A 15,301-nucleotide genomic window follows, 5' to 3' on the forward strand; every position below is an offset into this window, starting at 1 on the left:
CTTTTTGTCTATGGCTGTATTTGTGCTATGGTGACTGAGTTGAGTAACTGTGACAATGACTGTCTAACCCTTAGTGCCTAAAATACTGACTGTCTGGCCCCTGTCATAAAAAGTTTGTTGACCTTTGGTCTGATAGATATGAAGAGATCTGAATTCTCATATCATTAATAGCTGTCCTGTAGTCTAGTTTTAAACTTTAGTTAAATTGTTGATTTCACTGGTCCTGTTTCTTTAGCTATAAGATAGGAATAGGGAAATGTAATCTTTATGAAATTTTTTTAGCTCTGAAATTACACGATTAAGTAAAGTTGCAATCTGCTTTGTTTTAAAAATTCAGCATAAATAGACTGAGTCAAGAATGAAGACTATTTTATACCCTGTTCTTAAATCTGCAGAGTGACAAATTGGTTTAATGATTTCTTTTATAGAAGTATTACTGCAATGCTGAGTGGATTCATGCTCTGAAATTAATTTTAACTTAATTCTTTTGTACATGTTCTTTGCTTTTGTTTTTTTCACATCTTTTCACCCAAAGCCAAAATTAAATCAGAAATAATTTAGTGTCCAAGAGATAATAATACATGAAAAAAGAAGAGAAAAATGTTATTATAAGGTTATAATTTTGGTACTGTTAAATGAATGCTAGTTGCTTTACTTACATTTCACTAACGATGTTGCCTGCTATTTAAAATGTAGAATTTGAAATGCCTATTCTGTTTCAGAGATGGCATACTAACTTTGAAATTCTCTTTCAGTTTTGTGAATGAGAGTATCTAAGGAGATTTTCCCTTTTCATTAAAAGATAGAAATTATTTTAATATATGCCAACTGTTTTTATTTCAATAATTCCTGTGTGTAAATGTGGACCTATACTACTAGATGAACAAGGATGGTCTCAAAGTGAGATCATGGCGCTAAACAGCATTTTTAGAGTCATTCTTTCTAACTAGTCTCAATTAGCTGAAAGAGCCAGTATTTTTGACATGTAAAGAAATGTAATGTATAAGAGATCATCTTTGAAATTTTACTTAATCCTAAGAGTATACTATGGGCCTTTGATATTTGTTTGGCAAAGATATGCAGTTCCTCAAGTATGCTTCTCTTTTTTTTTATTATAGGAATATGCAAGAAAAGCTCTTGATTTTCTCTGGGAGAAAAGACAGAGAAGTAGTAATTTAGTGGGTGTGACTATAAATATTCATACTGGAGACTGGGTGCGAAAAGGTATGTTGGACTTTTCAAATTAAGCCTTCACATTCTAAAAATGGTTGGGAAATAAAGGATTTTTATTTGTTAAAATAGTCTTTATGACAGTATAAAGCATAATTTCTCATATGATTGCTGGAATTTTAACAAATGTAGCCAAATTTTCTTCCTTGGTGCCAAATAATAGCACACTTATTCCAGATGGCTTAATATCCTATTTCATACCTTATAGCATTATAGATGAAACAATAGAACTAATTTCTTTGAGAACCAGAGGAATGGAATACCTTAACCATCTCACATCAAAGTGTAATTAAGTGGAAATCTATATTTAATAATACTATCATCAATCTTTTTTTTTTCCTACCGCCAGAAATTGTGTATAGCTTGGTAACTAAGAGCATAGACCCTAGAGCCATATTTTTGTAATTCAAGTCATGTGATCTTTGGCAAAATGTTTAACCTTTGTGTGCCTCTGTATCTGTAAAAATGAGAATAATAGTACTTACTTCATAGAGTTATTATGATTTTGTTATGTTGATTTTGTTTTTTGTGTTTTTTTAAAATAATTTTTATTGGAGCAAAATTTTTATTGTATAGTTGATTTACAGTGTTGTGTTTCTGTGTTACTTAGTTTATTTTTAATATATTAAGTTCTCACAGATAGACCAGCCATACTTGACAATAATACTACTTCTGCTGGTGGTCCTCAACTGTCAATACCTTTGTAATCCCATACCTCTGTAATCCCATACCTCTGTAATCCCATATGTCTGCCTCCAAATACCCATCGTTCTGATCTTGTATTGCTCAATCCCTTGCTTTCCTTTTATAAATTTTTATGCATCCACATGTATTCCTTAATGTACATATTATTGTTTTATTTTTAACTTATAAAAGGGTATCATGTCATGTAAGACCTTTTGAGACTTTTCACCTAAAATTTATTACTAAAATTCTTGCACATTGTTGCATAATGTAGCTCGTTCTGTTTTGTCTGCTGCAATACTTTGTTGTGTGAATAAACCATAGATTTGTAAGCATTTAGGTTGTTTCTAGGATTTTACTCTTGTGAACCCTAGTGTTGTGAGTATTTTTGTGTTTCTTCTGTTGTACATGTGTTAACATTTTTTCTTGTCTGTATATCCAGGTAGAATTTTTAGATCATAGACTAAGTTAAAGTTCAATGATGGGAGATATGTCAGATTGTTTGCTAAAGTTTTTTCTACTTTACACCAGTTTATACTTTCACTAGCAACATAGAAGAGAGCCTGTGGGTCAGGATCCTCTCCAGCACTTTGTATTGTCACACTCAAAGATTTGCCAATCAAATGCGGCTATAGATGATTTCCCATGGTGACTCGATTTGTATTTCTTTGAACACTGATGATGTTGAACACGTCCTCATATTTATTGGCTATGTATTTCCTTTTTTAAAAAAAAATGTGGATATTCTTACATTTTTGTCCATTTTCTACTCAGTTACTTGTTCTTTTAAAAAATATTGATACTTATATAATACTTATGATCTGTGTGGTACCTATCCTTTGAAATTTAATAAGGTTTTCTTTTTGGCCTAGAACATGGTCAGCTTTCACTTGTGCTTAAGAAAAAAATGTGTATTTTCTAATTGTTGGATATAGAGTTCTATATATGTCAATTTTCTGAGTGAATAATATTGTGCAGTTCCTTGCTAATTTTGTTTGCTTGACGTATTAAGGAAGATTGATAAAATTTCTGACAATGTGCACCTATTAGTATCTTTCTGTAGTTGTATTTTTGCTTTATATATTTTGTTGGCTGCATTAATTTAAAATTGCTAACTCTTCATAGTTGAACCTTTCATCATTATGTAGTGATCGTCTCTAATAATACTCTGTTAAGGTCTTTTTAGTCTGTTAGTAATACAGCTGTGTCAGCTTTATTTTGCTTAATATTTCCTTGATAGGTCTTTTTTGGCTCTTTTACTTTGAATCTTTGCAGATGCTCATTCTATAAGTGTTACTCCTGTAAACTTTATAGATTTAAAAAATCCTTTCATCAGTCTTGTCTTTTAATTGGTGAATTTAGTTCATTTATGTTTATTGGCATTTTTAACATATTTGGATTTATTTATACTCTCTTAATTATTATTTCAGTGTGTCTCACCTTTTCTGTTTCCTTTTAACCCTTTTGTTTTTCATTGAAACCTATATTGACCTCCGAGTGAGGCATGAACCTCGGCCTGCTCCGCCATTCTTTGGCCCCCTCTGTTCCAGCCCTCACCTGTTGTTAGTGTGTAGACATATTTAGTTCTTTTTGGTCTTGGTGCTGCCCCTCCTCCCTCTTTCATTGAAAGTATTCAACTCTAATAAGTATTTTGTCACCTGTACTTTGTTTATTTCTTGCAGTATCTCTCAGTTTTGCCTTTTTTCTTGTATAAATATTTATCCCATCCGATTTTCAGTAGCTTTTAATAGCTTCTGAGGCCTTAGATGCCCAACAATAATTTTATTATGCTTTCATATTTGAGGAAGTTTGGCTGTAAATAATCTTCTGTTCAAGTTCTTTCTTTTCAAATCTTTGAAAATACAACTCTTTTGTCTTCTTGTTGTTTAGTCGCTAAGTCATGTCTAACTCTTTTGCAACCCCCTGAACTGTAGCCTACCAGGTTCCTCTGTCCATAGGATTTCCCAGGCAAGAATACTGGAGTGGGTTGCCATTTCCTTCTCCAGCGGATTTTCTCGACCTACGGATCAACTGTGTGCCTCCTGCATTGGCAAGCGGGTTCCCTTGTTAAAGGGAAGCCATTGTCTTCTTAAATTTTTTTTAAAAAAACCTGTTATTCTGATTTTTATGTTCTTATTTGTGATCTGCTTTTTCTCCAGAAAATTAAGAATATCAAAGGCAGATAAGTTTCTGAAAATGTAACAATAATTTTAGGTGTAGAATTTTCTTTATTTCTCCTTTTGATATTCTATGGGCCCTTTCAATTTAAAATCTGTGTTTTTCTTTGCTGAAAGTTGATTTTTTTTAAAGAGATATTTATCTCTTTGATTTGTGTATCTTTTTGCAATTCCTGTTATTACATGTAGTCTTCTGGGTTTGCTGATTTGTTCCTCAGCTATATCCTAGTTGCTGTGTATCCTATCCATTATGGAATTTTCTTAAGTTTTTATTCCATAATTTCTTCTCAGTTAAAAATTTCTTCTTTTGTATTGCTAATCTCTTTCCTGTCTCTTTAATGTGTTTATTAGACTAATTTTGAATCTTGTTTTGCCTGTTTTAATATTTTGTACCTCTGATAAACTCTTACTCCAGTACTTTCTTATTTTTAAAAAGTCATGCATCTTAAATGTTTTTGTTCTATAAGTTCATGTTGACTTGTCACCTACTTTGTGGGAAAGATTCCAATTCCTATCAGCCCTAGTTATCATAGGGATGGATTCTAAGAAGTTTTTAAACTGGAATCCTAGAGATAATGATTTGACTAGCCTGGAGTATGCCCTGGTTATAGGGATTTCTAAGATTATAATTGTAATTATAGCTTAGATTGTCATTCACGAGCCTTAAGAGTTTGAAGGAGAAAAGGTTGGGAAGAGAATATCTAAAATTACTTCCCGTCTCTTTTTTGTTTCAGTTCCTTACATAGGACTTCTGTGCTGCCCTGATTTTATTCCTGAGGCTGCCTAGAGCGTATGTCTGAGTTGTAGCAGGGGTGGGAAGAGACGAGGTATCTTAAGTCACTGGTAGGAGAGAAGCCAGAGTAAAATTCCAGCAGGTTTTCTGCTGTTTGATCCTTCTTTAGCTATGCCTGGCTGCCTTCTGCTCCAGAACTAAGTCCCTCCCCTCCCTTTAACCCACCAAGTTTTGTACAGTTTTCTTCTTGTTATTTTCTTTCTTTGGTCTTCTGTGATGATCTTGGAGGAAAAAGCCAGCCATTATGCTAGTTTCAGCAATGGAACTGTTACCTTCAAACAGCAGCAGTGTTGTTTTCATGTCTGTTATAACTAAAGACTGATGGCTAACTGATAAAGGATCCAGTTAAATTGCATAATAATACCCTCTAGTGCTTCCTCTTTGAAGTTCCTCATTAGAAAATAAGCTTTAAAAAAATTCTTAAAACTAGTATCTCTGGCTTTTAAATAAGACTTCTGTAGCCAGTTTTACAAAGCAAGAATTTTTTTTAAACATATAAACAGTTATCAGCAAAGGAACCTATTAGGCATATAGTAGGGTTAATGTTTCTATAAATGTATAATTTTTACTTTTGACAGTTTCATATTTAGACTAATTTTTCATTCTTAATGTGTTAGTACCTTATACTCTGGAAAGAATTTTTAAGACTTGTTTAATAAGAAGTCACATTTATATGTATTTTCCATAGATAGTGGAGTTGGAGCAGGGATTGATTCATATTATGAGTACCTATTGAAAGCCTATGTCTTACTTGGAGATGACAGCTTTCTGGAAAGATTTAATACAGTAAGTTCCAATTTTGTATTAATTTTGGAGTCAATTTATAATTTGTGAGATTTTGATAGATATTCAGTCATTTGAGTGATACTTTGAAAAATTATTTTAAAATATATAGTAGTTTTTTGGTCAGTATTCTCTGATGTTGGACAGGGACAGGGTAAAAAACAACATACATTTCAAAAACTAGTTTGCAAAGTAGTTTTCATTTTCATCTATAATCAGAGGTTTTCAAGATTTTCCAGTAAGTAATAAAATATGTAGATACGAGTTTTACCTAATCTTTTATACAAGGAAAAGAATTTATTGAAGCTAGTTACTAGTTAGCTTTCTCCTTTGTATTCTAATTCTTTTTGAAATAGTTAGGAAGTTTGACTTGGTCCTTGACCACACCAAGTATCGGGGCTTTGGAGACTTGAACAAACCAGTGAATATTTGTTTCAAAAGCAGGTCTGTAAGTCTTTAAGTCTGGATCAGACTCACAGGCATATTTTTAGGGGTGAAGGAGGAGATTATTCAACCTAATTGGATTGCCTTTGTCTATAATTAAATCAAACTGAAATTAATTAGAATAAACTCATCAACTGTGTCACCACGTTCTTTTCAAAATAATTTACCATTTCTTTTCCCTCTCATGAGTTTACTCACGTTCCTGTGGCATAGTACAATATGGTGGTTAAAAGTATGGGAGCTGTCCTGTCTGGATTTAAATCCTGGTTGTACCACTGGTTTTGTGATTTTGGGCAAGTAACTTAGATATTTTCCTCTATTCCTTATCCACAGAATGAGATTTATTTATTTAATTTTTTTCCCAGTACTGTTTATTGGGAAGATTAATGAGCTAATACATATGAAATGATTAGAACAGTGCTTTAAGATCTAGCTGGTACTCAATAACAGTTAACAAATAATAGATGAGTTAGGAGGGAAGCCTAGTAAAAGTCCTGATAAGTCATCAGTTGAATACTTTTAGAAACACTATTATATATATCATTTATTAGATTATAACAAGATTTTCTTGAGGTGCATGAGGACAGATATTATTTTTTTTGTTGGTTTGTTATCATTCATTGACTCTGACAGCTCAACCTGTTGTCAAGGCTGAGAAATTCTAGGAGACGATGGAAGAAGGGGAGAAGAATTTTTAAGACCATAAAAGACAGAGGTAGTGGACCATAAGAGTGGCAGCACCGATGAGATGCATTAGTTTAGGTAACAATTCCTTAGTAAATTTATTCATATGTAAATTCAGGTTTCATTTCTACACAGTGCTGTTTAATGATATGCTGTATTTAGAACAGCACATCTTTTCTCATCGACTTTCATGAACACATATTGTGACCTTTTTTAGCACTATGATGCCATAATGAGGTATATAAGCCAGCCACCTCTTCTACTTGATGTGCATATCCACAAGCCAATGCTGAATGCTCGGACTTGGATGGATGCTTTGCTTGCCTTTTTTCCAGGTTTGCAGGTAAAAAAAACCCCAAAAACTCTTAATTCTCTTAATACTGAAGTAGAATGATTAAGTGTATTTGTGATCTCCAAAACTGAATTATCAAAACAGAGTCACACTCAAATTTGTGTTAACCTGGATTTTTCTGTGTATATAATGATTGCAAATAACATCAACTCACGCTTTACTAGGTTATTTTGTTGTTATTGTTGGGTTTTAGGTCTTAAAGGGAGATATTCGACCTGCTATTGAAACTCATGAAATGTTGTATCAGGTGATTAAAAAACACAATTTTCTACCAGAGGTAAGCAGATCATCTTTGGAATTCTACTCCAATCTATGGAGTGATAATTTAAAGATAGAAAATGTCACTTTCAAGATTGGGTCTTTTTTATTTTTCCTGGTTAAATAGTTTAATATATTTTGGGTTTACACAGTAGATGTTTTTCCTTTTCCTTATGTATTAAGAGAAGTCTAGTTTAGGATAATGCTGACAGTTTATTAATTTAATGTTAAAAAATATTCCAGATTGGTATTTCTCAACCTTGTTAATCCATACCATTGCATATTGTCTCATTCTAGCTTTGACATATACCTGCCAGCTAGGGAGACTTTTGTACTTTTCATTTTCTAAAGTGTATGTATATGTATTCATATACATACATTGAATATGCTTTGCTGATCACATGTGCTCCCTGGAAGTTTGGAAATGTTAGCTCTTCATGCTGTTTAAGAATTATTCTCCCTGGGTTTTATATGTTAATAATAAATATTCTTGCTAGCTTGATACTGCAGGATTTTAATAGCATGCCTTTTGGCTTTCCACAAATGTACCATAAAAATTTTCCAAATTTGTATATGACCATACCCTCTTTGAGATACCTAAGCATCTCACCAATACAGAAGGCTTTCTGAAGTGTTTGTTTCAAGCCACAGAGGATTTGAGATTCTTATTTAAAAAAAAAAAAGAGTGCCTATGCTAAAATAGAAATAAGAAGATGAGGGACTTAATAATTAAGAGGAAAAAGTGGCGATAAGGAAAAAAGAAGAAAACACAACTTTGTAGACCATTAGGACCTGTATAGTAGCATTACTGAAGTCATAGCTTTTCCTAAGCTTCTTAATAGCCAAAATGATCATTTAAAAAAGCAATCCCGTATAATTGGCAAAAATAACAGCCTCACAAAAATGAATTGTGACTTTAAGCAATGAAAATTTTCATTTCATAGATTGTTATCAATATTTTAACTATTTTTACTTGTCTGTGATCTAATTTACATACTACAATATATTCTAGAACTGTTTTTTTAAGTTACACTTTTATGAATATTTGTATGTTGTTTTGTCTAGGCATTTACCACAGATTTCAGGGTACATTGGGCTCAACATCCGTTAAGGCCAGAATTTGCAGAAAGTACCTACTTCTTGTATAAAGTAAGCTAATTTAACTCTCTTTTTGCTATTTAGCCCTCATTCTCTGTTGGATATCTCACTATCTTATAATAATAGTGTTGGGTTTTCAAAGTTCTTATTTAATGTTATAATGGTTGGATATATCATGATTCTTATTCATCTAGTTCATAGAGTATTGAAAGATGCAAGAATTGACTTCTAAGCTTTTATGCCTTTTCAAAACATTTATTAAACATTGCATTAAAGATAAATTTTATTTTCTAGAGCTGCTTTCTAAAGCATGTCTCTTGCCTTTTTTTCAGTCAGACAGCCCTCCTGGGCATTAGAAATTTCATTTAAAGCTTAAGATGTACAGATGTGCGGATTTCCAATTGTGTATTTAAGAAATTCATACAGCAGACTCATGGCTTATTCGGAACTAGGTTCCGTGTAACATGTGTCCCAGTGCCTGATATAATGCCTGGCACCCTGTAGGTGCTCGATAAATATTTGATAAATGAGTGGTTATATGGTTCTATATATATGTATACATATATTCTCCTTTTTAATAGGCTACAGGAGATCCTTACTACCTTGAAGTAGGGAAAACACTTATTGAAAATTTAAATAAATATGCTAGAGTGCCTTGCGGATTTGCTGCCATGAAGGATGTTCGTACTGGAAGTCATGAGGACAGGTAAAACAATTCCTAACCTCCCCTTTACTCAGCGTAACTCTGAAACAACACAAAATACGATTCCTAGTTAGCTTTCAGATAAACTTAATGCTTTTACAAGGGTATTTGAAGATGTAAATCTTAGTTCATTGTGCTTACTTTCTTTTTTTATCTCTCTTAAACAAGCTTATTTTAAATTGTTTGAAAGTTTGTATTTTTGCCATAGTGACTGGCATATAGTAAGTGCTCAAGTGATTTTTAAATAGATGAATAAATGATTGTTAAGCATCAGAACCTTGGTCTTTGGAGTATTAGGAAAGCTGGAGTTTTCTTCTTTGTTAATAGTTTTTTCTATTATGTAAAATGTTAGAAATCATCAAGGTGACGATGAATGATCTGAATGATGATTCCTATTCAGTCAAAAGCAGTGTGATGGTTACTGTGTATATTCTTATTCTGTTGTTGATTTGGAGGGCTCTGGAGGATTGCTGGCAGGTTATATTTTATTGGATGCTGGATAGATGTAGATGACATGGAGCATTCAAGATACAAAAAGCATGCTTTGGTTAATGTGAAAGTCACTAAAATCCCAGTAATTCCAGGATCATTCGATTTGGTTGTTTTAACTGTTCAGAATATAGCAACACATGTCTAAATGAACATTAAAACTTGTTCATTTGGTTAGCAAATGTTCATTCCACCAATATTTACTGAAATGTCTTATGTGCCAGAGTTATACTAGTTTTTGAAGTTTACAGATAAAAACACATGTCCTTTCTATCTTTGAATCACTGAGGTAGGCAGATAAATAGGCTTTAAACTATTATGTTCGTGCTATGGAGCATATTAAAGGGATGTGAAATTCAGAGTAGAATGTGATAGTCACTTAAAGGTTTCTAGAGCATCTTGTGTCCTGAAGGATCAGGACTAGAAAGGAAAGTGGTAAAAGGAGTTCCCAGCAGAGGAACTAGGAACAGGGGAAACACACATTATCTAATCACAGAGTTGTCCCTCAGTCCTTCTCTCAGAGTAGTCAGGTAGTAGTTGATTAGACTTGAGATCTCCTTCCTTGACCACAGCTGATAAGAAATGGATAGGTTTCTGGAAGAAGGCATACAGAAAACAGCAAGAAATGAAAGCAGATGGCTTGTGTATTTATCTGTAACATTTATTGGCTGCTTCTTACATTCCGAGCACTCTTCTAATTAAACACTTTCTATGTTTAATTCCTTTGATCCTTACAATAGCCCTCTGAAGTATAATTTCTGTTACGATATTCATTTTATAGATGAAGAAACCAGGGCACAGAGAGATTAGGGAACTTGTCTGAGGTCGCAGAATTTGTTAGATTAATTCTAATCAAGGCAGATAGGCTTTTGACTATATGCTATACTGGCAACTCATTGAAGGAACAGTAATTAACTGTCTACTGTATACCAGATGCTGCTCTTAGGTAAGAGGATGAAAAGATCAATTATAATTAGTCCCTGCCCTCCTGTGACTTGTAGTAAGTAAGGAAGGTGGGTATAAAAGAATCACAAGTCTCAGTTGTGTCCAACTCTGTGTGAACCTATGGAGCCTACCAGGCTCCTCTCCATGGGGTTTTGCAGGCAATAATACTGAAGTGGGTTGCCATTTCCTCCTCCAGGGGACCTTCCTGGCCCAGGGATCGAACCTACGTCTTCTGCAAGTCTCCTGTGTTGCAGGCAGATTCTTTATTGCAGAGCCCCAGGAAGCCCGATGTGTGCTAGAGTAGAAAGAAAAGTAGCAGGTGGAGGAATTACAGAGGAAGACATGATTTACTATGTCGAGAGAGTTCCATTTTTTCTGAATTTAGCATCCTTTTTTTTTCTCCTGCTAAATATTCCTTATATGACTTTTCTGGATCTCTTATTGTTGCCTTTGTCCCATTCTGATTGTATTATATAGAGTGTCTCTTAAAATGTCACATCCAGAATTAACAGTACTCGAGGTGTGCTTGGCCCCGCAGCACTGTTACCATCTGGGTTCAGCCAGAAGATGGATCGTTTTCTGAGGGGCTGATAGGCTTCCTCCCTGTGTCCACTGTTCCTCATGGTAACATTGTATCTCTTGGATGCATTTGGTCCAACAAAAGGTTGAGAACTACTAATCTGCGTCATACCATGTTATTAGATGTGCTTTAGATTTTTTCAGCAGCTTTATTATGTTCAACATACAGTGAACTTGTGGCCAGTTGACCTCAGATACTTAACAGTGACTTGCTGACAAATGGGTGTTCTCTATTCTGCTCTTAAGAAGCTGATTTTTCTTTTTTAATTGTAAATTTGGGACGTAATACTTATCCCAGCAAAATTTCATTTTGTTGGGGGTTTTTTGTGTGTATGTAGACCAAAAGGAAGGCTTAAATATCATCTCAGTCATCTAAAAACGTATTAGCTAAACAACTGTTTACAGTGATTTTGGGTTTAGATAAGTATGCTATAAAAATTTCCATCTGATACTCTGCATTTGGTTGCTTATTCCCCTACAGATCTACCTTATTGTCTGGCTCACCTATGTCTTCCCTCCCTGCCCTCCCTCCCAGTTTTCAAACTAGAAATATCTGTATCTTTCTAATAATGATAACTTAAAGAATTTAAATGGCAAAAAAGAATATGAAAATTTTCCTGCAATACTTTTCCTGCTTGCCATCCTAAGATTATCACTGTTGGCAGTTTTATAAACAGTCTTCCAGACAATTTTAATGGCTCTGTGTTTGCATTTATGTATATCAGTTCAGTTCAGTAGCTCAGTTGTGTCCGACTCTTTGCGACCCCATGAATCACAGCACGCCAGGCCTCCCTGTACATCACCAGCTCCCGGAGTTCACTCAAACTCATGTCCATCGAGTCGGTGATGCCATTCAGCCATCTCATTCTCTGTCGTCCCCGTCTCCTTCCGCCCCCAATCCCTCCTAGCATCAGAGTCTTTTCCAGTGAGTCAACTCGTCGCATGAGGTGGCCAAAGTATTGGAGTTTCAGCTTTAGCATCAGTCCTTCCAGTGAACACCCAGGATTGATCTCCTTTAGAATGGACTGGTTGGATCTCCTTGCAGTCCAAGGGATTCTCAAGAGTCTTCTCTAGCACCACAGTTCAAAAGCATCAATTCTTTGGCGATCAGCTTTCTTCACAGTCTAATAGTTTGGTTTTTAAGTACAAAATAGATTATGTGATACAATACTCAAACTCACTAGCTTTACCCAACTCATACTGCAGTGATCTTACCATGTCTATTCTTTTCTGAGCATTTACAAATCATCTGTTTCACAATCATCTGTGGAATTTGCCAAAAATCAATATCTTGCCGTATATACACTATCATGGGTAAAATAGATTGTGGGAAGTTGCTAAATAATACAGTGAGCCTAGCCCTGTGCTCTCTGATGACCTAGAGGGGTGAGATGGGGCGTGGCGAGGGAGAGAAGGGACATATATATATATATATATATATATATAATTACGACTGATTCACATTGTTTTATGGCAGAAACCAACACAAAATTGTAATTTCCCACCAAGTAAAAAATAAATAAAAATTTTTAAAAATCAACATCTTGCACATTAGTTTACAGATCTCAAACTAGCATTTGCTCATGATAGTAACTATCAGCCCTCCAGAAAAAGTTAAATTACCATAAGTGTATTGCAGGTTGACAGGGAAGTATTTTATCTATTCTATAATGATTAACATCCAAAATATCAAAAAAGTTTTGAAACATTATAGGTGAGTTGTTTTAAAGTAAAACATCATTTATGTATGGGAAAAATTATGATAGTTCTGTTTTTGAGCTTATATGCATGACAAGTGCTATGCTAAATAGTTGACATTTAGAATCTCATTTAGTCTTTACACCACTATTAAGCATGTATTAGGTCCTTTCAGAATAAACTGGAGCTCATGGTCCTTATGTAGTATCCTGTTGGTGTCATAGCTAGCCACTGGAAGGTCTTTTCTATTCCGAAAGCCCCAGATCCTTAAGTCCAGCTTCCTCTCCATTTCATTCTTTAGTAATGCTGTTTAAACTTGCATTTGAAAACATTTATTGAGTGCCTACTGTATGCCAGGAATTGTGCTTGCCCAGATTTATGAAACTGTGCAGCCTGTCTAGTAACTGCTAAAAGCTCAGATGCTTTGGAATGTAGCACTTAAGTTTACTTAAATTTCTTGTTACTGTAACTCCATCTAACTATGCTCTTTTTCTACCACTTTTTATTAAAACTTTTCTTTAAAATGTTTATTAAAACATTATAACATTAAATCATTTGTAAAGTCACATATGTTTTTAATTTCCTTTATTTCTTCATATTCCATTCTTGAGAAGTATTTCAGTATTTACAAAGTTATGATCATAGTCCATATGATTTTGTGTTGTACTTTTTTCATGTTACTTTTCCTAAATGGTTACTTTTAAAGCCTTCTTGTTTATCACTTAAATGGCTGTGTAAAGAGCTACATCAAAATTGTATTACTTTATTCAGTTCAATTAATATTAATTGAAGATTCTTATAAGGTTCTCAATAGTAAAGTTCATCAGCATTACCTCCCTGATGCTGGTTCTCTGTAGAAGAAATGCCAAAGAAATGCCAAACTCTTTTCTCAGAAGGCCTATAGAAAAATTTTGTCTGCATTATTGACAAGATTTAGTGTACTTGTGTGGGAGGCAGCCCCTCTGGTCTTTTTTACTTCCTTGGAATATGGTTGGAGTCAAGGCCGTTAGCACTGGGGAACAGATACATTCTGTAGTTCTTTGGATGTCTGTACTGGTGTAGACAGGCTTATTGACCTTGATTCTGTGGCTTTCAGATAGCTGGCATTTGGATATTTTTACATACTCAGATTTGTCTATAACCTTTTATTTTAGAATGGATTCCTTCTTCTTGGCGGAAATGTTTAAATATCTTTACCTGTTATTCGCGGATAAAGAAGACATTATTTTTGACATAGAAGATTACATTTTTACAACAGAAGCTCATCTGTTACCTCTTTGGCTCTCTACTACAAATCAAAGAGTCTCTAAGAAGAACACAGTAGGTTATGTTTTTGAATTAAATATTTCATTCTCTTTTTTACTTCTGTTTTATTTTTCTAAGTGAAAACTAATCCATGACTGCTGCTGCTGCTGCTAAGTCACTTCAGTCGTGTCCAACTCTGTGTGACCCCATAGACAGAAGCCCACCAGGCTCCCCCGTCCCTGGGATTCTCCAGGCAGGAACACTGGAGTGGGTTGCCATTTCCTTCTCCAATGTGTGAAAGTGAAAAGTGAAAGTGAAGTCACTCAGTCATGTCCGACCCTTAGCGACCCCACGGACTGCAGCCTACCAGGCTCCTCCATCCATGGGATTTTCTGGGCAAGAGTGCTGGAGTGGCTTGCCATTGCCTTCTCTGAATCCATGACTACTATTCAATAAATACAGTGTGGTTGAAGAAGTACCTTTGATGTTTTCTTATATTGCATCCTGTGTATACTTATATTCCACTTAATGTTTCCTTTGCACAGACTATAATATTAAGTAAAATAATTATTTGTACTTACATAACATTCTTTTATCTTTTTAGACTTCAGAATATACAGAACTGGATGACAGTAACTTTGACTGGACTTGTCCAAACACTCAGATCCTCTTCCCTAACGATCCACTATATGCTCAGAGCATCCGTGAACCCTTGAAAAATGTGGTGGACAAGAGCTGTCCTAGAGGCATCATCAGAGTGTAAGATGTCTTATTTTATATTTGTTAGTACCAAAATTAATTCTTAGTAAATGACAGAGAATGTGAGGAGTAGCCAGGAATACGTTCATTTAGAATCAAAATATTGAAGAGGTATGTACATTAATGGATTAAAATTAAAATTATTGGTGAATAAAGTTAGATAGCAAAGTTTATTCAGCAGTAATGTCTTTATTTTTATGGAAATTTCTGTATATCTTTTGATTAATGAACCAAGTAATTTTGGCAGCATAAAATAGTTTGTAACTTCCACAGCACAGTTTTACACAGGATAGTTTAATCAAATATTTCCACATCTTTTTTATGTAGAAAATATTTTCCTTTTATCTGTAGTTTCTGTATAAGAAAAATACAGTGTTTTG

The 15,301-nt window shown here is 34.3% G+C and overlaps 1 protein-coding gene across 2 annotated transcripts in view; it reads left to right on the plus strand.

The window, feature by feature from the left end:
- The window catches only part of EDEM3 (ER degradation enhancing alpha-mannosidase like protein 3), a 68,873-nt gene that overhangs the window by 35,310 nt on the left and 18,262 nt on the right, over positions 1–15,301 (plus strand). For both annotated transcript variants that reach the window (XM_055419110.2, XM_055419111.2), the window contains exons 8-15: positions 1,119–1,224; positions 5,573–5,670; positions 7,013–7,138; positions 7,341–7,424; positions 8,471–8,554; positions 9,085–9,209; positions 14,072–14,237; positions 14,767–14,921. In XM_055419110.2, the coding sequence (XP_055275085.1) occupies positions 1,119–1,224; positions 5,573–5,670; positions 7,013–7,138; positions 7,341–7,424; positions 8,471–8,554; positions 9,085–9,209; positions 14,072–14,237; positions 14,767–14,921 (944 nt within the window). The remainder of the gene's footprint in view (positions 1–1,118; positions 1,225–5,572; positions 5,671–7,012; positions 7,139–7,340; positions 7,425–8,470; positions 8,555–9,084; positions 9,210–14,071; positions 14,238–14,766; positions 14,922–15,301) is intronic.

This window comes from Moschus berezovskii, chromosome 17, assembly GCF_049115385.1.
Source record: "Moschus berezovskii isolate FMDL1 chromosome 17, NW_MosBer_1.0, whole genome shotgun sequence".
Taxonomy (NCBI): Eukaryota; Metazoa; Chordata; class Mammalia; order Artiodactyla; family Moschidae; genus Moschus; species Moschus berezovskii.